Here is a 27,998-nt window from a genome sequence, read left to right as displayed (position 1 = left end):
AATGCATGCTAGATTGCTACTCCTCAGCGTGGTTGAAATATTAATACAATAGACCATAACACAGCAATTTGCAAAATATACAACTTTAAAGAAATATAAACTAAAGAGAAAGAGATCTGTAGCTAGCTATAAAGATACAAAGCACAACAAGCATTAGCCCATAATAAAACAGTTAAAGAATATTGGGGCACACAAATCAATCAGACACATCAATAATTAGAGGACACAGATACTCAGAGTGGCGTACACCCATAGTGTAAGATGGTTGAGCTTTTTTGTTGACGGTTACTTTCTCAGGACTGTGAGCACCAGGTCCGGGCTTCTTGGTGGCATCTAATAGATAACTATGTATATATGCACTTGTAATCTCACTTGTAACTATACCTCCTGGCATATAGTTCCTCGAATACAAGCCGTATGATGGAGCTTTACGACTGGTGATATCAGGTTCGATCACCTTGTAGGCATTAGCCCCTGGGGTGGTAGAGTTTGAAACAAATCCTCCAGTTTTAGGTCTTCCAGGAAATGAATATGATGCAGCAGATGTATTGTTAGGTACATTACTGCCTAACATGGTGGGTAGACTATAAGTGTTAGGAGATGGGGTACTATCACCTGTGGAACAATCATGATGTGTCACTCATAGATCTAGTAAATGCTCACGTTTCCTATATCTGGTCCTGGCACTCATGGAATATACTGGTGCATGTTTCTCGTTTTGTGGATGAGTCCTTTCAGGAGCATATGAGCCAGGCCCAGGAGTCTTGAACGGGTCTGTATCATCAGTATAGATATTATATTGCGAGATAATCATCATGGTTTCTGTACTCACCGAATCCCTTGTGTCTACTGTAGAGGGAATACTGTGGAGTACCATCTTTACCATGTCTAGTGATCGTTGGATCAATAAAATGTGCTGGCCCAGGACTAAAGTCTTTCTTGAAAACTTTGTAGAGAGCAACAGCACATTACAATATTTCAGTGCCAGCCGCACTGATAACTTACTGGAGCTGCCCAGTTTCATTCCAAACGTGTAGGAAGGATACTGATACCTTCTTTGATCATGTCCTATCATGCCGCACACTGTGGGTAAGGCATAGCGCGCCGGACCAGGACCTAAATGAGCGTGGAACAAAACTACAATAAGCCACGCCCACCTTTCTTTTATTGAAACAAGCAATGAAATAGCTGAAATGTGTTTATTGCCATAACGTGTAATGAATGCTTTGAATGGTGAAATCAGTGGATTAAATCAAACCTCTTTCCCTGGCTGCAATCTGGGGCCTGGGATTTTGCTGCTGTTCCGTCTCTGCCATCTTGATCGTTGCTAGTTAAGGTCTTCACTACAAGGATGCACGTATTCGCCGCCGAGCAAGTGAGAGAGTTTTAGTCGTTGCTGGAGAGTTTGTTTTTAAACTGCTCAACCTCCTCTGCAAACATCTAAGAAGCCATATTGTTACAGATGTAACCACTAGCAACCAGCTGATTTGGTATGGCGGCGCGCGCGTGCACAAGAAAGCTTTACTTGTTAAGTGTACGCAGTAACCTGAATTGTTTAGGTCCCGAGGTGAGATGGAATAGTGGTGTGGTTGCATTGTGTTTAGATGAATCAATGAGCATGCTAAAATATTAGAATATTTTACAGAGGACACTGCAGGAAGTATCGCGCAGGCTATTCGCTTCACTCGCTGCTAAATGGAAGGTTGGAAAGAAGGTGAGATCGATTAGCGTGTACTGTAGGTGTAAGCCTGTATGGGGCGTTTATTAATTAGAATTGTAATGATTATTACTTTTGGCGCTTATGTGAACAATTAATGCCAACCCTGCAGCACCCTCTCTAAGAAATAACCTGCGAATAATATAGTATTATTATTTGTGGTACAGGTGAAGAAGGCTCAAGGAGCCTGTAAAGCCTGATCTGTACAAAAAATGTAACAAATTTGCAATTACATAGCAAAAACTTATATACAAAATAATTAACTAATTAATAATCATACAATAAAGTAGACCAGCTACTGTTGAGAAAATTTTTAAAATCATTAAGTGTGGGAGTATTAACTGTGATTGGGTAAACTGTTCCAGTCATTGATGGCTCGTACAGTGAAAAAAGTAGATCTCACTCTTGATGTTGCTTGAGGTTTAAATAACTTGTAATTGTGACCCCTAGTTGTTGATGAAGTTGCAGTAGTAAACAAATCTGATGCATCTAGACTGAAATGGCTGTGTAATAGCTGGTAGATCATTATCATATCTCCACACAGCCTACGGTATTTAAGTGATGGCAAGTTTAAAGCAGTGAGGCGATCAGATCCTGGACCAATTTTGTGGCTCTTCTCTGTATCTTCTCTATTTGTTCTTGATCTAGAATGTATTGTGGTCCCCAGATGATGTTACCATACTCTAACACTGGGCAGATACATGATTTATACAAGTTGATGAATGTAATGTGGTCGAAATTCTGAAAAGTCTTTGAATAACTGGTAGTAATGATCATGAAACTGATTGTCAATCATTATTCCCAAGTCCCTTACAACATCACAAGATGTAATAGCCCCACCCATCTGCTACTATAGAATATGCACCTATCAAAGTTTTCCCCTCCTACACCCATGTGGGCAGCATAACGATGGAAATTTATGCCCCAGGTATAAATTGGGCAATCCTTGAATCAAGGATCGAGATGCTCAAGTGGAGGATTAGATCTACCATTTCGCCCCATTATAGGGGAATTAGACTTAGAGCAAATCCCTTCCTCCTTGCCCGCATGGGGGTAGGTGAGGCGAAACTTTGATAGGTGTATTATTTATCCGAGATGTGTGAAATTAATATTCTGTGTTTGCATTATGTACTGCATTGGTGTGCACATCTATCACGTGAAGTTTTTAATCTATTTGGGTGTTTGTAATGAGATAGTTACAGCTATAAAGAATAACCACCCACAAACAACCTTAGTGATCAGGGCTACAGACTATCAGGGGGATACAAAACTATCCTAGTGATCTGGGGAGGGGAGGGTGATCAGGGGAAATACCCTGGGGCCACAAACTATCTTAGTGATCGGGAGAAGAAGGAGGGTACTAAAACTATCCTAGTGATCAGGGGGACTACAAACCTAGTGATCAGGGGGGTTACAAACTATCCTAGTGATTAGGGGGACTAGGATTCCCCCATGGACTTATTAGATGACCAACTTAATGGGCCATATATCATCTTGTATAGGATGTGCTCAAGATTGGAAGAATTACGGACAAGGAAAGCAAGGAGATGTTTCCTCTTGGGTTACCACACAGCTTCACTAAACAGGTAGCAATACAACAATCTTATGTGTGTACAACTTGATACTTTGGAGGGGCTAGCTAGCACATAGCATATCCCACAATAGGAGTGGTGTGATGGTTAAATATCTCTGCTCCTTGAAACTTTATGACGACAAGCTTCTTTGGTGTTTAGTTTATTTTATGTCATTTGTATGTTGCTGATAGTAGAGAATTCAGTGTGAGTAGAGAGTTAGAGAGGTGTGATAGTAACTTTAAGCCGCCATGTTGGCTACTTTTAATACATACATACAGACACATACATGTCAAGTCATGACTTTGTAAAATGATATTTTGTCAGATTGAGGTTACTAAGAAGGCAGACTGGTTGATAAGGAAACAGACCAACATCATTTGTGACAGTCTTGATAATGCATCAACAACAGGGGTGAAGCCGAGACACCTTCTATGTATCCTTCTGATCTATTTATATCAGTTAGTAGCCTTCACCAGTATAAGATGGTCATACCGGGTGTGGGATGACTACAGTGTTAGCTCAAGTCATTCAACATTGTTTCCAGACAGGATGGACCATTATACACATCGCCAATGGTGAGTGTGTACTAGGAGTTTTCCTATGTGAACATGTTTTGGAAGGGGTATCCCCTAACCGCTTCTATTGGTAGAGGTAGAGGGGCTAGGAAAAGTCCGTAGCCCCTCTACCCTTCCAATAAGTAGTTTCACATGACCAGACCACACCTCTTTATGACATCACTGTGCACATGCAGGGGTAGATCTAGGGTTTCACAAGGGAGAGGAAGTTACACACACAAGGGAGAGGGGATTACACACACAAGGGAGAGGGGGTTACACACACAAGGGAGAGGAAGTTACACACACACAAGGGAGAAGGGGTTACACACACAACAGGGAGGGGGTTACACACACAACAGGGAGGGGGGTTACACACACAACAGGGAGGAGGTTACACACACAACAGAGAGGGGATTATACATACATCAGGGAGGAGGTTACACACACATCAGGGAGGAGGTTACACACACAACAGGGAGGGGGTTATACACACATCAGGGAGGAGGTTACACACACAACAAGGAGGGGGTTACACACACAACAGGGAGGGGGTTACACACACAACAGGGAGGGGGTTACACACACAACAGGGAGGGGGTTACACACACAACAGGGAGGGGGTTACACACACAACAGGGAGGGGGTTACACACACAACAGGGAGGGGGTTACACACACAACAGGGAGGGGGTTACACACACAACAGGGAGGGGGTTACACACACAACAGGGAGGGGGTTACACACACAACAGGGAGGGGGTTACACACACAACAGGGAGGGGGTTACACACACAACAGGGAGGGGGTTACACACACAAGGGAGAGGAGGTTACACACAAAGGAGAGGGGGTTACACACACAAGGGAGAGGGGGTTACACACACAAGGGAGAGGGGGTTACACACACAAGGGAGAGGGGGTTACACGCACAAGGGAGAGGGGGTTACTTGCACAAGGGAGAGGGGGTTACACACACAAGGGAGAAGAGGTTACACACAAGGGAGAGGAGGTTACACACACAAGGGAGAGGAGGTTACACACACAAGGGAGAGGGGGTTACACACACAAGGGAGAGAGGGGTTACACACACAAGGGGAGGAGGTTACACACACAAGGGAGAGGGGGTTACATACAAGGGAGAGGAGGTTACACACAAGGGAGAGGAGGTTACACACACAAGGGAGATGAGGTTACACACACAAGGGAGAGGAGGTTACACACACAAGGGAGAGGAGGTTACACACACAAGGGAGAGGAAGTTACACACACAAGGGAGAGGGGGTTACACACACAAGGGAGAGGGGGTTACTTGCACAAGGGAGAGGGGGTTACTTGCACAAGGGAGAGGGGGTTACACACACAAGGGAGAAGAGGTTACACACAAGGGAGAGGAGGTTACACACACAAGGGAGAGGAGGTTACACACACAAGGGAGAGGGGGTTACACACACAAGGGAGAGGGGGTTACACACACAAGGGGAGGAGGTTACACACACAAGGGAGAGGGGGTTACATACAAGGGAGAGGAGGTTACACACAAGGGAGAGGAGGTTACACACACAAGGGAGATGAGGTTACACACACAAGGGAGAGGAGGTTACACACACAAGGGAGAGGAAGTTACACACACAAGGGAGAGGAGGTTACACACACAACGGAGAGGGGGTTACACACACAAGGGAGAGGGGGTTACACACACAAGGGAGAGGGGGTTACACACACAAGGGAGAAGAGGTTACACACACAAGGGAGAGGGGCACACAAGACCTATACGTGGGGGTGGGGGTGTGACATTTGCAGGAAGGTTGAGATTAAAAAATTAGTTTAGCAATAATAGTAGCTAGCCTATAGCTATAAACTACCGGTTAAGTACTGCACTAAAGGCTATACACCGCTTAGGAAGTGTGCACTACATTGCATCAGATACATGGAATAGATAGCAGCCAGCCATCTATATAGCAGACTAACAAGATAGGGGAGACTGAATTATCATACTGTATATCTAATCTCTGTGTTAAAATAGTCCTCCTACTGACTCAAGACATATGGCATATACTGTACGTGTATGGTATGTGTGTATGGTACGATATACGTTTGCGGTACAGAACATGGCTTCTGCTATGCTTCCTAACTAACACAGAAATTAATTTAAGAGGTGGGGGGGATGCTTCAACACCCCAAGCACTCCCTAAATCTACACTGTTCAGACAGGATCTGGTGAAGTTCCATTGGCCAGATTTTGTGGACAACACCCTAGTGGTGATATTTTCCTTCATGTGTCCCTTTATCTCTCCTGCAGTGGTTGCTGGATCTTGAATCAGAACCCTGGATCTTGATCAGAACCCAGGATCAGTACTTTTGTGAACATGCCACAACAACAACCAGAAAGCTCTAATAGATTTGCTGAATTCTGCTCCCACTACAATGTCCTGACCCTCTCTGTGTCTGAGTCAGTCCCTGTGCTATTATGCTTATTCCTAGCAGTTGATAAACTTTCTCCTCAGGTATACCTGCCTGATTTCTAGGTAGGCGATCGGGTTAGTGTGTTGCGAGACCCTGGAATGTACACTGCCTTTAACTGAAATTGAAAATGTGCTTTTGCAAAGAACAGTGTATGTAGTGTGTCTTTAGCTCCATAGAAATGAGGCTGTCAGCACCAGGATGAGTTCATTTGAAGACGCTGCAAATGGTAATTCCATTGCAACTGGAACCATTCTGTTCCCCACCATGCTCCACAGCCCCTTGATCCTGAAGCATCTGACATAAAGATGATCTTCTCAGGGCCCCAGGGCAAAATTAGAATGTGGGATCCTATATCCCATAATTTTTAATAAGGAAAAACAGACAAAAAGACATTACAAGAACAAGCTAAACTAACTAGCTACTAAACTACAACTAAAAGCAAACCACTAACTGATAAGCAGTGGCGGAAGAAGTAGTTGATGTGATGGTGTGCTGACCAGAGTCTGGCAGTAGAGGGGTCTGGGGGAGCAGCCCCCCCCCCCCCCCCCAGAAGCTGTAGCCATTTTAGCTTTTACAATGTCTCAAATTCACCAGAAGGTACAATTTGAAGTATTTCAAATAAAACACCAAGTTGTTTAGTCAAAAGTATTTTAAACAAACTGTTTTGACAATATTAACTACAGGGTTAATATACACAGCAGTGCAAAACAGTGGGAAACACTTGGTACAGTGGTAAGACACCAAGCATTCAATGGTTCGATTCCCACTGTAGACATGTTTTAGATTACTTTTAGGAACACGTTTCTTCGAAGCCTTTGACAGCTATAGTAGGATATTTGAGTATTCTATTAGAATATAATGCTCTTTTTTCATGGTTTTCGCTCCACTCCAAGAAGGATAATTTCAGCAAGATATCATTCTGAAGGGGGTTAAGCCCTCCCTCAGCAGACCGAGGTGGTCTCAGCCCCCCCCCCCCCCATCCACCACCTATTTATAGCTAGCTAGGTAACTGTTTTAGCATGCAAAGTATGCCAACCTCAGAGGTCCCTCCCCCAGGAATTAGACCTCTGAGATTGAATATGGCATGATTTCCATAGTATAACAATGTTTATTTAACTGTTGTATTAGGATAGCTGCTCTATTAGGGTGTCTTGAGCTAGCAAGCTTTCTGCCAGATACATGCCACTTAGGAAATGCCAGACTGATTTTAACATTAACTGAATATTTGCCTGACTACTCTACTGAACTGTTCTATTAGAGTATCTCGATCTTAAGTAAAAGTCACAGTGTCTAATAAGCCCCTTATAAGATGTATTATATGAATAATGGTTTGCTTCCACTGAAGATATACTCATTGCTACTTATTGAGCTTGCTGGCTAATAGATGGTATCTTCTTGTGTCTTCGTGTCTACAGGGAAGATTTACACTTTTGTACGTCTGTTTATTGTATGCATGGAAAATGTAGCTATAGGGCAGCTACTATGGTATGAGGCCTCCTTAGGGCCCTTTACAAAGTGGGGCCTAGGGCAAAATGCCCCAGTTGTCTTCCCCCCCTTGTGGTGCGTAACTCCTAACAACGACTCTAGTCCTTTCTTGGTGCATGACGGGTGAGATTTTGTCTGCAAATGCTTACAGGAGCTTCCATTCCTCAGTAAGGTACTACAATTGTACTTGTCAGCTGCTAGGCATAGGGATGTGTCAATGATTATATAACTCAGGAATTCAATAATTGCACTAGGCCGTACTTGTTTCTCAGGCGCCAGAGGTATGCCCAGCTCACTACAGACTCTTTTGAGAATTCCAAGGCTCTGACAGCATTGCTCTAATCTTAGTGACAGCAAAATCATCAAAGTAGTAGTATACGACCTCAACTCCTACTGATGCAATGTACTATTCTTAAGCATTGAATATCTTGGATGCTGATCTAAGGCCAAATGGGAGCTTGGCATCAGCATAGATGTTGTCCTTCCCATAAGTAGTGGTGGCCCACTGGAGATAATAGTATTAACTAATAGGCTGACTTGATGTCTATCTTGGCCATCAAGGAGCCTTCTCCCAGTATTGTTCTACAGTAATGTACTTTAGTGAGCACAGGTTTGGGTCTATGGCACAGTTGATACTTGCCTCCTCTGGGCACCATTTCCTTGTTGGTGTTTGGGGGTAACCCCAAATCAGTTGATATGAACCATTGGAGCAGATGTTGATGGGAATGGGCCAAGGGTGTTCGAAAGATCAACTTCCTTTTTAAAGTAATCATCAATCACTCCAGGATGTTGTTGCGCTGACAACATGTTCTTGTTAGCAGACACTAGAGATAATACGGGCTTCAACATCTTTTTTGAGCATCAACTGGTGGCCAAATTCGAATAGTCACAACATTGATTTTATCAACTAAGATAATGCCATGGCATTTCATCAAGTAAATATGGTAAATAATTTATTAATGTGTCTGACCAAATTCTAGGGTACCCTTCTCACACCACCCCTCCCACCACTATCCACTCCAACCTGTAATCACCCACCTCAATGAGGTGCGGCTTAAAATTGCATTCTGGGTGGAGGGAAGGTCCTTTTAAGTATATTATTTGGGGGTACATCAATTACAATTCCAACCTCCACAGGAAAGGATGGGGCATACATAATGACCTACTGAGACTGAACAGCACAGCCAAATCAGGATCAACTACAGGTCTTGACTTGCCGACTACAGGTATTGACCCTTGACTTGCTTGCAGGTGTCTCTGCTCAATTGCACCTAGATGCCTGGAAACAATGCCTCTGCCACCATCCAGACTACGATCTTTCCAACTACATTCTTCAGGGTATACAGTACGGTTTTTGTACCGGAACTGATTCCCCAGTGTCAAAATTGATCATTGCACCACTCTACTAATGAAGGTGCAACGTTAACCAAGTAAATACTGTATAGGGAAAAGTCTAATGTCTCTCAGAACATGTACGATAAAGTAATTGTGTTATTGTCCAAACTAGGTGCCTTGTTCACTGCATCAGTGTCTTAGTTCCCTTCAGTGAATAGGGGTGATCTTCCTTGCAGGCGAACAGTAACTAATCACCCAAAGGTAACACAGTCACTGCATCCATTTTATTTGTATAACTAAAACTATTCGATTATATGAGAGATAACATTGTAACTACATTTGCTGTGTTGAACGGACAAGTTCAGTGGTGTCCACAGGCTACCATCAACCAGTGGATATTATTGCTATTGTGTTTGATCAAGCTGGTATGCTATCCTGCTTTCAACCCAATAAGCTGCTGTCCTATTCTGAGCATCATTATAACCAGCTGCATTCTAGGGACTTCAATATTAAACTAGCCTCACTTTTCTTTCACGACGACTTAGCAGTATTGGATACTAGTGGACATTAATTTTAATCCCTACTTCAGTCATGGACCATTGACAGGCTGTATGTCATTGACCAGGTATACTATTGACAGGCTGTATGTCATGGACCAGGTATACTATTGACAGGCTGTATGTCATGGACCAGGTATACTATTGACAGGCTGTATGCAACTGAAGTAGAAAGTTGAATGTGCTGTAAGTGTAGATGACCTCCCTTGTTTCATAAAATATTTACTTTTGTAAGTTGTTTATTTGAAATCTTCAGATACCCAGCTGCCTTGCCTTTTTACAGTAGCCAGCCAGACCACCTCATCATTGAGTAGGTATAGGCTGGCCATGAGAGCAACACTACAGCTACTGCTTAAATGACATGTAATAGTCAGTTAGCTACTATTTTGAGAAAAACTTAGCCTTCTGTTCCGACTACCAGTATCTGGTGATGTGAAGCCCACTGATACAATCCAGATCCAGTCCATGGTCCATATTCCAGTCCATGGTCCATATTCCAGTCCATCATGCTGGCTTTTCCTTTACTAATAGTCAGTGTTGGGAGTAACGTAACGCGTTATGTAATATTATTACTTTTGTGGTAATTAAGTAAAATAACGAAATATGCTATAAAAACAGGCAATGTAACGGGTTACCTAAGTAATATAGTTACTATAACGAATCTAATATTACGTAATGTTATTACTACAAGTAACGAAGTTACTAATCTCGTTAGAGTAACGCCTAGCCACAACGAAGTAACGAAGCCTACTGAATGAAGCTTATTCACCAGCTTCTTACTTATAACCAAGATTTACACATTGTACAACAACGCAATCATGTCACGTGATAAAGTGGTAATTTCACACGTGACAGCTTAAGGCTGTGGACACAAAGTAATATAATATGTAATATTATTATAGTTACTTTATTTTATGGGTAATATGTAACTGTAACTAAATAGTTCAGTTGTAAATAATATGTAATATGTAACTAGTTACTTTTACAAAGTAACTTGCCCAACACTGCCAATAGTAGTGTACTATGTTATAAGGTAATTACGGTGCAAAGGTAATTGGGGCGAGCCTGAGCAAGCCCCGCACTAGCAGGACTTCTATTGGATTGTTTGTGCACAAAACTATGACAAAAATTGGAAAACTTACATGTACATCGTTGATGACACAAAGAATTATCAGTGTTATTTACTGAAGATCCAGATAAGGGTACGTATGTCGTTTGTAGCATAGGTAGGGGTGTCTATTATCTAGGTAGGGTGTCTATTATCTAGGTAGGGTGTCTATTATCTCTGTTTGTATCAATTGATAATGTTGTTTACTGATCAGCCAGTACCTGCGTTAATTACAGCTATCACCTGGCTTAAGTACATTTATTAATAGACTAGTATTATACTCAATTTTGAGTCTTGCATAATTAAATTAGTTTATTGACAATAATGAATAGAAAATAGCAGCTTATAGAAGAAGAAATGAGCTAGGAGATCAAGAGAAACAGCAAAATGAAGGGAAGCTAGATTAGTTAAGAGAAGAGAAAAGGACAACAGGCTGCAATGCTGGGCTAGGAAAGATGCCATGCTTCAAGCACTGAGAGGGTGGGGTCCAATAAAGAATTTGTCTGAGAATTGCCAATCAAGTTAAAGTCACCTTATAGGGTCTACCATCCCAGTAGTATTACAATCTACAATAACATTGTAGAATCAAGTCAAACAACACAATCCACGAACCTGCCACCCCAACAACATTAACATTGAAAAATCAATGTCACCATGAACCACCACCCCAATAACACTGACCAATTAATTGCATCATTCTGCCACTCCAGCTAGTGACGTCAATGATCTCCATCACCCTGCCAACCCAATTGATGAAATGACATCATGGATACGATTTTGGCTTTTGTCAGCGATCTCTGTACTCTGATCACCATATTATTACTGTAATGGACGTCATCATCCTGCCAGCCAAAGATCATTAGTCATATTTTTGTTGCCAATGTCTAACAGTGGCAGAGGAAGTAGTTGATATGAGGAGGGGCTGGGCTGACCCAGACTTATTTCTATAGTTTGGTGAGACCAAAAAAAAAAAAAAAAAGGTCACAACCGACTGACAAGAGCTTTCCACCTCACCAGCTACCATTTCTAGCCGATAAACTACATAAAAATCCTTACATAGCTCGCTACACACTGACTATTTTATTAGAGTGACTGCTCTATTAGAGTATCTCGATCTTTATCACGGTTAATTTCGGTGTGATATCATTCTGAGGGGGGCTTCAGCCCCCTAGCCCCCCCCCCCCCCCCCATTTCCACTGCCCATGATGTCTATAGCTACATTATACTCGCAACGTTATTGCATTACAATCAATGCTACCAACATAATTAAATATTGACATTGAAATCATTTACAACAGTATAATAACACATCAACCAATTAAATGTATATTGTTTGATAATTAGCCATGCAATCAACAAGACAAACTTTTGCATGTATTAGCACATCAATCACTGACAGAATGTTGTGATACAGTTGAAATTGTATTATCTTTCATGTTTTTGATTGTGTTCATTAATGTCGATGACGAAAACTGATTGAATCAGTAGCTGACGTTTCACTGAATCTGGCTAGCTATAACTTCATCACCTCTTGCCTTTCCACTAAATATAGCTACCACTTTTGCTCTTAACTAGCTAGCATATTTAGTTGCACAATAAATCTGCCCGTTCTTCTCCACTACAGAATACCAAATACCACACCACATAGTTTGCTATAGTCATCAATCACACACAAAATTATAAGTAACACAACCCACTCAGGCTTACCCCCACAATGTTATTAACATCTATCGTATCATTGTAGTGACTTGTCAAAGTGACCCATTATAGATTACTACCCACTATAGATTATTAGCCCGTGAGTAATGATGTGTTATTAGTCCTTGAGTAGTGACATGTTACTAGCCCGTGAGTAGTGATGCAGTGAGTAGTGACGCAGTGAGCAGTGACGTGTTGCTAGCCTGTGAGCAGTGACGTGTTACTAGCCTGTGAGTAGTGACACAGTGAGCAATGATGTGTTACTAGCCCGTGAGTAGTGACGTAGTGAGCAGTGACGTGTTGCTAGCCTGTGAGCAGTGACGTGTTACTAGCCTGTGAGTAGTGACGTAGTGAGCAGTGATGTGTTACTAGCCTGTGAGCAGTGACATGTTACTAGCCTGTGAGTAGTGACGTAGTGAGTAGTGACATGTTACTAGCCCGTGAGTAGTGACATGTTACTAGCCCGTGGGTAGTGACGCAGTGAGCAGTGACATGTTACTAGCCTGTGAGTAGTGACGTAGTGAGCAGTGATGTGTTACTAGCCTGTGAGCAGTGACATGTTACTAGCCTGTGAGTAGTGACGCAGTGAGCAGTGACATGTTACTAGCCTGTGAGTAGTGACGTAGTGAGCAGTGACGTGTTACTAGCCTGTGAGCAGTGACGTGTTACTAGCCTGTGAGTAGTGACGTAGTGAGCAGTGATGTGTTACTAGCCTGTGAGCAGTGACATGTTACTAGCCTGTGAGTAGTGACGCAGTGAGCAGTGATGTGTTACTAGCCTGGTGAGTAGTGACATGTTACTAGCCTGTGAGTAGTGACGTAGTGAGCAGTGATGTGTTACTAGCCTGTGAGCAGTGACGTGTTACTAGCCTGTGAGTAGTGACGCAGTGAGCAGTGACGTGTTACTAGCCTGGTGAGTAGTGACATGTTACTAGCCTGTGAGTAGTACCACAGTGAGTAGTGACGTGTTACTAGCCTGTGAGTAGTGACACAGTGAGCAATGATGTGTTACTAGCCCATGAGTAGTGACGTGTTACTAGCCTGTGAGTAGTGATGCAGTGAGCAGTGATGTGTTACTAGTCCGTGAGTAGTGACGTGTTACTAGCCTGTGAGTAGTGACACAGTGAGCAGTGACGTGTTACTAACCTGTGAGTAGTGACACAGTGAGTAGTGACGTGTTACTAGCCTGTGAGTAGTGACACAGTGAGCAATGATGTGTTACTAGCCCATGAGTAGTGACGTGTTACTAGCCTGTGAGTAGTGATGCAGTGAGCAGTGATGTGTTACTAGTCCGTGAGTAGTGACGTGTTACTAGCCTGTGAGTTGTGACGCAGTGAGCAGTGACATGTTACTAGCCTGTGAGTAGTGACTCAGTGAGCAGTGATGTGTTACTAGCCTGTGAGTTGTGACGCAGTGAGCAGTGACATGTTACTAGCCTGTGAGTAGTGACTCAGTGAGTAGTGACGTGTTACTAGCCTGTGAGTTGTGACGCAGTGAGCAGTGACATGTTACTAGCCTGTGAGCAGTGACTCAGTGAGCAGTGATGTGTTACTAGCCTGTGAGTTGTGACGCAGTGAGCAGTGACATGTTACTAGCCTGTGAGTAGTGACTCAGTGAGCAGTGATGTGTTACTAGCCTGTGAGTTGTGACGCAGTGAGCAGTGACATGTTACTAGCCTGTGAGTAGTGACTCAGTGAGTAGTGACGTGTTACTAGCCTGTGAGTTGTGACGCAGTGAGCAGTGACATGTTACTAGCCTGTGAGCAGTGACTCAGTGAGCAGTGATGTGTTACTAGCCTGTGAGTTGTGACGCAGTGAGCAGTGACATGTTACTAGCCTGTGAGTAGTGACTCAGTGAGCAGTGATGTGTTACTAGCCTGTGAGTTGTGACGCAGTGAGCAGTGACATGTTACTAGCCTGTGAGTAGTGACTCAGTGAGTAGTGACGTGTTACTAGCCTGTGAGTTGTGACGCAGTGAGCAGTGACATGTTACTAGCCTGTGAGTAGTGACTCAGTGAGCAGTGATGTGTTACTAGCCTGTGAGCTTTTTACTGTGAAAAGTAATAACATGTTAGGCTGTGGAAAGTTAATTGTATGTTTCTGGTCCTACCAATCCCCAAAATTGACCAGGTGACCAGGCTTGTTTTTTTTTTGCAACTTTTTGATGGGTACACTACATTCATAGCAAGTACATGGAATTATAAGGAAAAACAAAGTTATTGTATAAAGTTTTAGTGCATCTATATAAGGAAAGAATGTTTACAAGACATGACCTTTCGACAGATATAATTATTACAAATGATTGCACAATTTGTTCAGCAAAAAAATGACCAGGAAGGAAACCAGAAACATATAATTAACTTTCGTGGCCTTACATGTTGCCCTCAACACTGATAATTATATGACTCTTAGGTTGTGTTGTAAACTAATGAAATGTTTATCTATTATAGTGTTTGGTTGGACACACTCACAGTTTGAGACTAGACCATCTCCTGAAGATCGTGATGTCATTGATCAGCCAGCTGAAGCCACTGCTTGGCTAAATAGGCTGTCAGTAGTGAACCAGCACACTATTAAACAGGTATTTCCTGCATACTAGTGACATGTGTATACCTGCCAGTAATACCGTATAACCTAAATACCGTATAACCTAAATATTTCGAGGGGAAATGTTTTTGAGGTTGAGCAATGTAGCTACAAATAGATTTTTTGCAGATTAAATCTATATGGAGTCTAAATACTTCAAGGGTATAATTTTCGTTGTTAACCCCCAAAACCTTGAAATCAGCAAAAATTTTCTCCCTCGAAATAATTATATAGGCTATACAGTATGTCTACCTGCTAGTGACAAGTGTCTGCCTGCTAGTGACACGTGTCCACCTGCTAGTGACAAGTGTCCACCTGCTAGTGACATATGTCCACCTGCTAGTGACACGTGTCCACCTGCTAGTGACACGTGTCCACCTGCTAGTGACAAGTGTCCACCTGCTAGTGACACGTGTCCACCTGCTAGTGACAAGCGTCCACCTGCTAGTGACATATGTCCACCTGCTAGTGACACGTGTCCACCTGCTAGTGACAAGTGTCCACCTGCTAGTGACACGTGTCCACCTGCTAGTGACAAGCGTCCACCTGCTAGTGACACGTGTCCACCTGCTGACATGTGTCCACCTGCTAGTGACACGTGTCCACCTACTAGCAGGTGGACACGTATCACTAGCAGGCGGACACTTGTCACTAGCAGGCTGCTAGTGACAAGTGTCCCCCTGCTAGTGACAAGTGTCCGCCTGCTAGTGGCACGTATCCACCTGCTAGTGACAAGTGTCCCCCTGCTAGTGACAAGTGTCCGCCTGCTAGTGGCACGTATCCACCTGCTAGTGACACGTGTCCCCCTGCTAGTGACACGTGTCCACCTGCTAGTGGCATGTGTCTGCCTGCTAGTGGCATGTGTCCACCTGCTAGTGACACGTGTCCCCCTGCTAGTGACTCGTGTCCATGTGCTAGTGACAAGGTTTCCACCTGCTAGTGATGTCCATAAATGTGACCTGATTTTGGGAAACCTACCATTTTGGCACATGCAGGATTTTTGGAAAACTCAATTGAAAATTTCAGCATTTTTTTTAAAATTAATTTTTTTTCACATTTGGATAAAGCCACTATTAAACCTTATATATAATATTGATGATTATGTCAGACCATGTAGTGATTTCACATGTGTGGGATACCAATTAACTTGGGTGATTTGTTCAGGTGATGAAATGGTTAAACCTAAGTCTTAGACAATAATACATGTTATTTAATTGCAAAAAGTACCAAGAATAAATCTCTCTTTATGTATTTTAGATGGTAGGAATGGAATTATTTGTCAACAAAGTGATTTGTCACACTTAATCACTCACAGAAGTCAATGCATTACTATAAAAGTTAGTTTGTAATGTACAGGACAGTAAATTGGCCATATCTCAGGGATGCTTAAAGATATCGAGCTAAAACTTTAACACAAGAAAGATAAACACCCAGTACCTCTTTTAACTTATAAAACAGAAAAATTGATCAATGTGCCGAAGTTTTCCAAGATCAGGTCACAAATGGTGAAAGTTTGGTAGCGTCAGGACATTTATTATTAGTTAATCATAACCCTAACCTAACCCTAACCCTAACCTAACCCTAACCCATCAGTACATTTATTCACCAATTATCAGTTGATCACTACATGATAGACTTTTACGTGCCAAATTTCTTGACATGATATTCTACCAAACTGTAATCATTTACAGCAAGTCCCACAAGTCACTCTAATGTTGTTGCTGTGATGTTCTTATAGTTAAAAGTTAGTAAAGCTCACTTCTGGTCCAACCAAGCACAATCATCTGCTGGTGATAATTTAGTGAAAGTGATAGAATTGGTGGGTAGCTATTGTATGTAATGCACACCATTTAGTAGACACTGTATAGGGATTGGTAAGACCAAGGTTTTCAACTGATGTCATCCCTGTAGTACTGGAAGAGATTTTGAAAGCTGAAAATAAGTATGTGTGTGTGTGTGTGTGTGTGTGTGTGTGTGTGTGTGTGTGTGTGTGTGTGTGTATGTATGTGTGTATGTAGTAAGTATTGTGCTGTATTTTATAGGTTGAAGGTTCTTGTTGCCATCGATGGCTTTAATGGACTGTTTAATCCAACGTCAATTAGAAACAGTGAAGGAAACTGGGTAATAATTACTGTACCTATGTTTGTAGCTTGACCCCTATAGCAACATAACAAGATGATCTTATTAATGAGGTCATGAAGACGCTTTGGGATCTACCATATAGCCTAAATATTTCGAGGGGCTAATTTTTAGCGGTTGAGCAATGTTGCTAAAAATAAAACAAACACTCCCGAAATGTACCTCAAGGTGAGTAAATTTAGCAATATACTAAATTTAGCAATACACTAAATTTAGCGATTTTGGTTGTTTTGCTAAATTTAGTATATGCTAAACCTGCAAAATGTATGGTTAATTAATTACATCAATTTACAAATTCATAAAATCACTAAGTTTTGTTAGTGCTAATTTTGCCAATATACAAAATTGCTAAATTTACTGTATTGCTAAATTTAATCACCTTAGGCTATATGGATGTCTAAATATTTCAAAGGTAAAAGTTTCGCTGTTAACCCTCAAAACTGCGAAATCAACGAAAACTTCCCCCCTCAAAATATTTAGGCTATACGGTACTTAACTTGGTCACTATAATGAGGTGGTCTTATTAATGAGGTCATGGTGGTCTTATTAATGAGGTCATGAAGTACACCTTAGCTATGTTTGGGACCTACTTGACATGGTCACTATAATGAGGTGGTCTTATTAATGAGGTCATGAAGTACACCTTAGCTATGTTGGGACCCTAGTAATATCTTGGATTAGAGTTTGATAGCCAATTGTGACCAATGTCATCCTATATCCATCTTGTGAGCTGCAGCAAGAACTTTTTGCAGACATCATCAAGTTCCTGATGAATTCATCTCATCTTGCCTGTGTGGGGTCACTCATATATTTGTACCATATTTCAAAGTACTATAATCATTTACAGTGGCTAAAATTTCCTCAGCCGTTTACTCTGTTTGCACAATTTATTGCCAGTATCATTGCTTCAGGGGAATTCCACTTCACCCTCCAATTCAGTTTGGTAATCAGTCAAATTACTGTATTATATTATATTGATGTTGGTTGACCTTCACACAAAATTTCTTTTGATGTAAAGGCCGGCAGTCATTTTTGCCTGCTGATCTTAAAGATCTGCATTCCTTTTCTGAAATTCATGGCACTGTTTAAGTAGGGTTCTTCCCTAAAGTGACAGTGCTGCCCAAAATGCTGCCTTTAAAATTCATCCTAGAGACATCTTATGTGATGAAAATCATCTTTACAGAATAACATCAGCATTAGAAAACTTACAAATGGCTGGCCGGTCGCCTGCTTGCCTGCCTGCCTGCCTGCCTGCCTGCCTGCCTGCCTGCCTGCCTGTCTGCCTGCCTGTCTGCCTGCCTGCCTGCCTGCCTGCCTGCCTGCCTGCCTGCCTGCCTGCCTGCCTGCCTGCCTGCCTGCCTGCCTGCCTGCCTGCCTGCCTGCCTGCCTGCCTGCCTGCCTGCAAGGCTGGAGGCCAAACGAAGCAGTGTATGGCCACCATTTTACGCCACAATAATGAACTCACCAGTGATATGTGCCTTTTGGGGTTCCGATCAGTATGTACCCTCGTGCCTTGTCTTTCCTTACCATGTCTAGGCATTAATTTTCTGTACGTTCCTTGAGCAGCATATTTAGACTTCACAAAATTATTTAAGCTACGTACTGTAAGAGGTACTGGATACCCGGTAAATACTTGTAACTTCAAGATAGGTTTGAGACCACGCCCATCAATGATCTAGGTTGACTAATAACAATCAGCACAGAGACCACACCTCTCAACAATTTATTTACTCAAACATGATGACCTCACCTCTTATTAGTCTAGCTATATTTATAATGATAGAATGGTGAAAATAGTGATTATGCTTCTTGGTAGATGAGAGGCTGACTTGAGATAGTCTAATACAGCGGTCACACTAATACATATTCTAATAGAACAGTCACACATGTATGGCTGTATGCCATCTGTAACAAAAAAAAACTGAACAAACTACAGTAGTATATTTAATTTAGGGATCCAAGCAATAAAATAGTGAAACAAGAAATGAATGAGGTATTACAGCATAGCTCAGTGGGAAATCCCTACTTTGGCATTAAACAACGTAATTGTTATTATGTATGGATTTTCTCACAGAACTATGCTGTAATTTCTCAGCTGTAATATCCAACTCTTGTTTTGCTACTTTTTTATTACTTGGATCCCTTTAAATTAATAGTCTGGTTTGTTTTAGTTTTACGCTTACGTCAAATGAACACAACCAAAAAAAAAGAATAAATACGGTATGTAAACAGCCTTCATTCATTGTGTGAAAGTTTTTTCTGTAGCTCGAAATTTGTTTGCTCACGTGGGATGTGGACAGACACGTAGACACATGGTTTTCCCAAACCAATTTTGGAAACCAGGCATGCCAACCTTTGGCTGCACACCAGCCAAATGGGCATGCACCTGGTTTTATAATGTGGTCAAGTTGTATATGACATTGTAGTGTTTTAGGGTTCTCTATACAATAGACATAAACAATAATAACCATTGCCCCTAGCAACCTGAATTTTACGTTAATTATTTGTAGGTGTGAATGTCCTCCAAATTTTAAAATCAGTCAACCCATCTTGATAGAGACAGTTCCTCAACACCTAAAAGTGATTAATCACTCATATCATGTGATCTCTCACATATCGTCATGTGATCTCAAAGAAATGTCAAGTAATGACCTCAGTCAGTACCAAATATTCTAAAGGACAAATTGTACTTCTGTGTGTTGTGTGGCCCTGCATAGATAACATAGTAAAATGGATTTGTAATGGTGATGTCATGTGATGTCACTACGAAGAATCCTTATTATGGGTTTGACTTGTCTTTAGTAGTTGACAGAATCAGCCTCAATTATAGCATTCATACAAATCCTCATGGACTTTGTTAATGCTGAAAATATTTTATATCTTGTCATGATTCTTAGTAAAAAAAATTATTGGTGTCACACCTGCAATGAAGCTCAAGATAAACTGGCTGGATACCACCATGATTTGATACTACCATGATTTGATACCACCATGATTTGATACCACCATGATTTGATACCACCATGATTTGATACCACCATGATTTGATACCACCATGATTTGATACCACCATGATTTGATACCACCATGATTTGATACTACCATGATTTGATAACACTCACCATAATAGCAAAAAGGAAACTGTCAAGATAAATTCACGAAGAAGTAAAGTAGAGTTAGTGAGATATGGCCACTTAAAGTCTGGACCCATAATGAGGATTGCTTGTACATAAAATTTAGTTCCTATGGGAACTATGTCACCATTGTGAATCCCTTTTTACCATATTATCTATGGTCCTAGAGCCCTTACAAATCTTCTCAACACAGCATGTTGCTAGGAGCAAGCCTTACCGTATTTGCATATCACATGTTATAGGGTTATGACATGTGACCAACTTCCTCTACCATGTTACCATATTAGGGTGTGTCATTTGTACAGGTGGAGCCGGACCAACTGAGTTTAGTGAGAATAGTCAAGCAGCTGGTGACATCAGAGGTACCAGACATCCTTCAAATTGTTCATTGTAATTATTATGTGTTCCATAGCTTCCAACAGCAGTAGTCGGTGCATTGTCCACAAGAGGAATGAAAAGGGCACCAATTAGAATTAATGCACCTCCTGAAGTGCTGCTAGAAGAGAAAGTGAGATTGGTACTAGAGCATAGTCTACTTAAAATGTCTGACCATTTCATAAATGCTACAAACACTTATCAAGTAGCGTAGGTGTATAGTATTTAAGCAAAGCTGTGTATCAAACAGTATGGTAGTAAGGTTCCCCCTGAAAATGAGCATTGCCTGCCAAAATAAAAAGCCATATCATATGTGACAAAAAGAATCTTTAAAGTTAATGGCATCAAATCCAGCACTAAAAATAAGAATACAAAAGATCAAAATTTAATATTGAATTTAAAAAAATTCACTAAAACCAAGAGCTCACAATATTGTAGTGGGGGAGAATATCCCTCCTTTCTTATACACCGTATGAAACAGCCTCCTTCACATCCCATATATAGCACAATCCCACATACAATTCCATGACCCTTTGAAACCACTGGGCTTACGTAGCTGCTAAGTGCAGCTACCAACTAATGACTTGTCAACACTGTAGAGTCACAAAGAGTGGTCAGTGTGTCATAATTTCCACCTTCTAAAGGCACCAAGGTATTTCCCGGTAGTAGTAGTAGTAGTAGTAGGAACCTTTCCTTGAAGGACAGTGTCATAAGGACCATCTGCAAGCTGCTTCAGCCTGGGATCCTCCTAGTTTTGGGATGTTTGCCACTGCCCAAGGACAAAACATCTGTGAGAGAGAACACATTGATTATTAACACTCATCATTGCCAATTATTGCAGACTAATCCATGCACCAGTATTTGAGCTGGTATTGCATACTCCGGTGCTCAGAGCGATAACACATACTTCAGTGCTCAGAGCGATAACACATACTTCAGTGCTCAGAGCGATAACACATGCTCCAGTGCTCAGAGCGATAACACATACTCCAGTGCTCAGAGCGATAACACATACTCCAGTGCTCAGAGCGTTATCACATACTCCAGTGCTCGGGCTGGTAACACATATTTAGTACTGAAATTGTTATGTAACACATACTCCAGTGCTCAGACTGGTAACACATACTCCAGTACTCAGTGCGATAAAAATTATATAACATATACTCCAGTGCTCAGAGCATTATATAACACACACTCCAGTGCTTGGACTGGTAGCATGTATTTAGTACTGAAATTGTTATGTAACACATACTCCAGTTCTCGGACTGGTAACACGTATTTAGTTGGACTGGTACATGTATTTAGTACTCAAATTGTTACATAACACGTACTGCAGTGCTCAGACTGGTAACACAAAGTCCAGTACTGGGAGCGCTTCATTAGTAGTAAAACTGTTATATAAATCATGTACTCTAGTACTTGAGACTGGTAACAGTCATGGTGACACTCCCCCTGGTAACTTATGGATACTCCAAATTGGGAGACAGACACGTTGGTACAATTCTCAGGTTTGTAATACACCAAACTCAAGACCAGTGACCCCTTGTACCTGACCACTCTTTTGTAAAATATGGTAACACTTTACTATCTGGCTTAGGTAAAGTTTTTCATCCTTGATCCCTTGAACCAGTAGGTCTGTATTGGGAGGTCCATTAGACTTCTGCTTTTGTCAATACCTTTACCTGTGTGACGAAAGATGCCACTGTCCCCACTAAGGGAAACAACATGGGCCAGAAGTGGGCTGAGGACCATCTGGGGACAAGAAGGGTGCCACACACTGCTGTGTATAAAGCATTCCTTATTGTCCTCGGGATCAGATAGGGTGGAGGGTTGATCTCACCTGACCAGTCACACATGAAAGCATCTACTTCTTCATGGGTTCCAGAATTGAAGCGGTACAAGTGGGCAATGTAGGAGCATGCAAAGTAGTCTACCATGTGAGGACCCCAAATCAAAGGCCCAGTCATCATAATCCTCAATCCAGCTTAGCCATTCAGCTTGCTGGTTCAGTGTTCTGGGGATCCATTCTGGTTCTATTCTTATCTGGTACTTCAGGGTCATTGAGAAGAAAGCAACTGTCTCATTTTGGAGGTCAGATTTTCTCCTTCCAGTCTGGAGAATTCTCACCACATTCTGGCTATCGGAGAATCAATGTACACATTCATTCTTTGATTTTTCTATTAAAGTCTCTAAAACCATTCTCACTGCTTGCAGCTCCTGCCATGTGGAGCTATGTGATATTTCCTCTTGGGTCCATAGCCCTTGGGCCATGTGGTAGGCATGTTCTACTGTATAGCTCCCATAGCCTGTATCACTGGCATCTGAATATACTACCCTACTGCTGATAGCTGTGCCATATACCTTGGCCATTGAAACATCCAGGTTGTGAACCCAGAACCCATACAGCGTTTTGTATGTAATTGACATTCCTTAGGTGTTGTGAGGTTTATTACAGTAAAAAAAAGCTCCTCTTTTGGCTTCTTGTGGAATAATCAAGGCTTCACACCATAGCGACAGCTATTTAGTAGGGAGTACAGGCCATGAGTCATTAGGCAAGTGACTGGACCCAGACCTAAGGACATTGTACTGGCCAGGAACTTAGCTTTTATTTCCCTATAGCTTATGGAGACCTTAGGGCTACGACTTTTTACTGGGGAACTAAGATTTGACCCACTACCAAATCCACCTAGCCAGCATACTTTTTGGGAGGAAAGCCCCTGAATTACATTTGGCTGTATTCTCTACTAATGACTACACATGTCTTAGTTTTGGCCTTGACAGCAGTTTGTTTGCCTGACACCATCAGTATCCCATCGTCTAGGTATATTGTTGCCTGCAGGCCTTGTTTCCTTCACTAAGCGCCGCAACAGTTTAGTAAACACATATCAAGCAGTTGCAAGTCCAAATAATAGCACTTTACAACAAAGAATTGCCCTACCACCATAGTTCCACTGGAAGCTTATGTAATACCTGTGAGGTTCATATATGTCAAAGTGGTGATAGCTAAGCTTGACTTAGACCTACTTATTCCATGGACTGGATTCATGGACTAGGCTTGAAACGGTTTGTTAACAATAAACCAAGCATTATCTAGCCCTTGTAATGATGGAGACATTATTATTATTAACTGCTGGTACTGCTCTTCTTTTAAATCACAAATTTCATGCATGCAAAATCGATTAGAATATTTACAACCAAACGAGGGTGAGCTATAACAGCGTGGGGTGGTGATACTATAATTGTATTAAACTTTAGTCATAAACAATAATGAACACACTTGAGCTAGCTAGCTATAGACGTATTATTCAAGCACACACAACAGGCGGGGGTGTAACATGAGACTATGTAATGAGCTACATAAACATCATTTGCTAACTAGTCCATTACTGAAGCCTGCAAATCCAGTATCAAGTACTTGAGCAATAGCAAGGAGCTAAAACTACAGCCATTGTTACTACTGAGGATATATAATTGTTTCATAAATATTCAAAGAAATTAGGGTTAGGGTTAGGATATGCTAGCAGCGTTAGGATATGCTAGCAGCGTTAGCTCCATATTAATGTTGGAATAACCTAACATTGATAACATTGATATGATTGACATTGATGCTTTAAAGAACATTATAGCTAGCTAAATTAACCATTTGTGATCTGTAGTACACACTAGCATGTTGCCCTGGTGGGCTTTGCTAATTAATAATAATGTCTCCATCATTACAAGAGCAAGAAATTGTCTGGTTTATTGTTAATAATCTTGTTTCAAGCCTAGTCCATGACTCCAGTCCATTATCAAACACTGAGAGGGGGCTGCATATGTGAGGCTGCTTGTCCACTTTTTACATGTTCTCTGTCCCTGAGGGCCTCTGTGACTAATTTGTGATTCTCTAGAGTAGAGTCCTCATGAAAAGGCTTGGGACAACTTTAAGGGACAGGTTGTGATACAGTCTAGGATCCATAGTACTGGCTCTGGACACATTTGCTGCATTGGACATTTATTTTGTTGTTCCATCTAGTTTGGGTGCTAATGGCACTTGAGTTTCTTCAAATGGGCTGTGGCAGGTATGGTTAGGTCAGCATTCACACTTCTAAGATCCTGCCCAGTGTTGCGATTTATTTTAGAATCCCATTTACACTTTTGAAGCCATTATCTTCATTCAGGACTTTACCGATGCATTCACCTTAGAACTATTATTTATACCTGTAGTGCCATGACCTATACTACCAGTACATTTCTCAGAATATGGTCTTATCAAGAGTTCATAATATTACCTATATTGTGAACTCTTGGTCTTATCATGTGATGTGATATGCTACTTAGAATCACTACACACCTAACCACTATCCAGACACAAACTATTGGCTTGCCACACATATTTGTTACTACCACAAGGATACAGTCTTTAACACGCCCTCAGTTGACCCTTTTAATATTACCATTGCCATTTGGGTACTGCTGGTGCGTACTGAGGTGTGAACTGAGGTGTGAACTGAGGTGGGGAGGAAAAAAGTAAGGGCAGGTGATATTAGCTGGGGGTAACTCTGGGTCCAAACTGGAGCTATCTGCCTGACACGTTTTTTAGAGCCTCGCTCTTCACCCCAGCCAATCAGTCACTATTTACCATTTTCTTGTTCTCTTCATTATCAGCAAAGTCATTGCCCTTATACTCCACCACTGCGTCCCAACCGTTCTCCAATGAGTCAGCCAAGCGAATCATTTTCTGCCTGTCAACTAGTGTGGCCGCACCTTCTTGCAGCTCTTCCTTGACTTTCTATGTATCACTGCCTTGTTGTGTTCTGACGTTTCCAGCTTGCCCAGCTGTATGGAGGCTGCCGCGTTATTGTCCTGCACCTGCAGATTTAAGTGAATTGTTCCTCATGACCTTTCAGCTAAATTCTAGCAGGTGGTCTCTCCTGGTGTGTTTCTGTTGCGTCTTCATAGTGATTTTTTGTTGCTACCACGTCTTTCAGAGCTTATCGTTCAGGCTCTGGGCATGTGAACTATGTATTCCAGAAAGTGGTTATTTTCCATCTAATTCTCTTTGTTCAACCAACAGAAAATACACTACTTCAGTATAGCCAGTACAAACGCATGCATATCTGAAGTATTTCGTAAAACACTGCTTTCTTTAGGATATCACTTTAAAACTGAGAGTGTTGCTTATTAAAGCCATACCTCATTCTTTGTAGGCTTAACACTGGTTAAGCAGAAACCTGACCAACCACCACATTAATGGTAACTATAGGGATTGCATCTATACTGAAGCAGGGGGGTAGGACAAGCCCACGTGAATACGTAATAACATTGCACAAGTACTGAAAATATTTCACGTGAGTTGAATAGACCCTGTACAAAAAGTAGAGGGAGGGGATCGATGGGGATTAATACATATTTTAGTTCTACTTAGTTTGTTGTGTGCAATGGTGTGATTCACAATTGGAAAAAGGCTGCTGTTATGGAGTAATTAGACTTACAACAATGACAGTGTGTGGCGGTGACGACTTTCACATCAACAGTAACAGTGGTCATCAATGATTACAATATAATCGTTTTTTGTATGATATATTAATTTCAACAGGTAGTATATGACTACGTTTAAAGTAAATATTTTTGTTAGCGCTCTGTAGTGCACGTGGTCATGTCCTATCCCCCTCCCTCCCAATACTGAAGTAGGATACTCTTCCCCACTACAATATTATGAAAAACCCAATTTTTGGTTTGCCTGTCTGCCAGCCAGCCTGACCACAGTCACAAGGCTAGAGGCTAGTGAATGGCTACCATTTCAATGGTCTTCACTTGTCCAAACAATTCACTTACCTTAACACTGTAATACGAAACCATTGAGGTTTGTAGGGAGTAGTGGAGAGGAAAATGTAATGATAGTTTTTGTGTAGGGTGTGGAAATGATGAAGGATTATGACTGGATGGAAGTGCTGCCATTATCTAGACAGGAGTTTAACCAGTGTGTAGATTTGTATGTTAAAAATGGCTGGATAACTAAAAGTAAGAAAACATCTTGTGTGGCAATTTAATATTCATTTTTTGTTGTAGAGATTGATTTCAAAATTCAAGAGCAATTGTGGTATTTGACATGTGGAGTCCCATTAGAATTGTCAAAGATCATGCGTTATATCTAGCGTGTGTGTTATTACTATTGACAAACTGTATGAGATCACATATATCATTTCCCTCATAATGCTCAATCCAACCAATGGAGCCATACTTTACTGAAACCGTGGTTACAGAGGGGCTACCATAAGGTGTTACTTAGAAACCAGTATATTCCGGTGAAGCCATGCTAGTGTTGTTCCAGTTCTCAGTACTGGAACTAAAATAATTCCAGTTCCAGCGGTTTTTATTCCAGTTCTAGAACTAGAAATGGAACTGGAACAATAATTTTGCTTTCCTTAAGACTGGAACTGGAACTAGAACTATAATCTTGATCTCCTCAAAACTGGAACTAGAACTATAAAGGAAATTTATCAAGTACTGGAACTAATACTGGAACTGGAATTGGTTGTAACCATACAGCTTTTGCCAATGAGATTTTATGCTCTTACAAGACTAGAATTTATCTGCAGACAAAAGCACTTAATGTAGTGTATAACTTCATAAAAGCTGTATGTATTACAACCATGTATGCATCAGTGTGCTAAAACACTGCTTGAAACAACTGATTAGCTATGGTATTAACTAGATAATGCCAAATGCAATGCTGGCTCAGTCACATTGTTATGTCTGGTTCAGTGTTTAATTTGCTACAGGTCTTTTAGTACCACCCTATATAGTGTTGGTGTTATAGTTAGCTACAGGTCTTTTAGTACCACCCTATATAGTGTTGGTGTTATAGTTAGCTACAGGTCTTTTAGTACCACCCTATATAGTGTTGGTGTTATAGTTAGCTACAGGTCTTTTAGTACCACCCTATATAGTGTTGGTGTTATAGTTAGCTACAGGTCTTTTAGTACCACCCTATATAGTGTTGGTGTTATAGTTAGCTACAGGTCTTTTAGTACCACCCTATATAGTGTTGGTGTTATAGTTAGCTACAGGTCTTTTAGTACCACCCTATATAGTGTTGGTGTTATAGTTAGCTACAGGTCTTTTAGTACCACCCTATATAGTGTTAGTGTTGTAGTTAGCTACATACACGTAACAATTAAACCTAGCAAGACTAACATACATAACTTAACGGTGAGTGTCCATAATTCATTATGGGCTTTTGGTAATACTTTAGTTAAAATAAGTGTTGTTTTAGAAATTGAAGAAAATTCTGA

General features: G+C 41.3%; 2 protein-coding genes across 2 annotated transcripts; one reads left to right on the top strand and one right to left on the bottom strand.

Moving 5' to 3' along the window:
• Positions 1-23: 23 nt before the first annotated feature.
• LOC136260810 (ciliary microtubule associated protein 1A-like) lies at positions 24-1,482 on the bottom strand. Its single transcript, XM_066054680.1, has 6 exons — positions 1,259-1,482; positions 1,006-1,116; positions 833-946; positions 664-774; positions 385-615; positions 24-333 (listed from the first exon to the last, which is right to left on the bottom strand). The coding sequence occupies exons 1-6, from the start codon at positions 1,314-1,316 to the stop codon at positions 197-199; spliced, it is 762 nt and encodes a 253-aa protein (XP_065910752.1). The 5' UTR covers positions 1,317-1,482; the 3' UTR covers positions 24-196.
• On the top strand, positions 1,421-26,937 carry LOC136260809 (small ribosomal subunit protein mS29-like). Its single transcript, XM_066054679.1, has 13 exons — positions 1,421-1,567; positions 1,646-1,714; positions 3,220-3,303; positions 3,616-3,724; positions 3,774-3,866; positions 14,941-15,071; positions 16,815-16,895; positions 16,945-17,018; positions 17,119-17,197; positions 20,655-20,711; positions 20,762-20,857; positions 26,616-26,724; positions 26,773-26,937. Exons 1-13 carry the CDS (start codon positions 1,493-1,495, stop codon positions 26,856-26,858), a joined length of 1,143 nt encoding a protein of 380 aa, XP_065910751.1. The 5' UTR covers positions 1,421-1,492; the 3' UTR covers positions 26,859-26,937.
• Positions 26,938-27,998: the final 1,061 nt, after the last annotated feature.

The sequence above is a fragment of the Dysidea avara genome, chromosome 7 (genome assembly GCF_963678975.1).
Source record: "Dysidea avara chromosome 7, odDysAvar1.4, whole genome shotgun sequence".
Lineage (NCBI taxonomy): Eukaryota > Metazoa > Porifera > Demospongiae > Dictyoceratida > Dysideidae > Dysidea > Dysidea avara.
The sequence above is the reverse complement of the archived record's forward strand: the minus strand, read 5'-3'. Positions and strand labels throughout refer to the sequence as shown.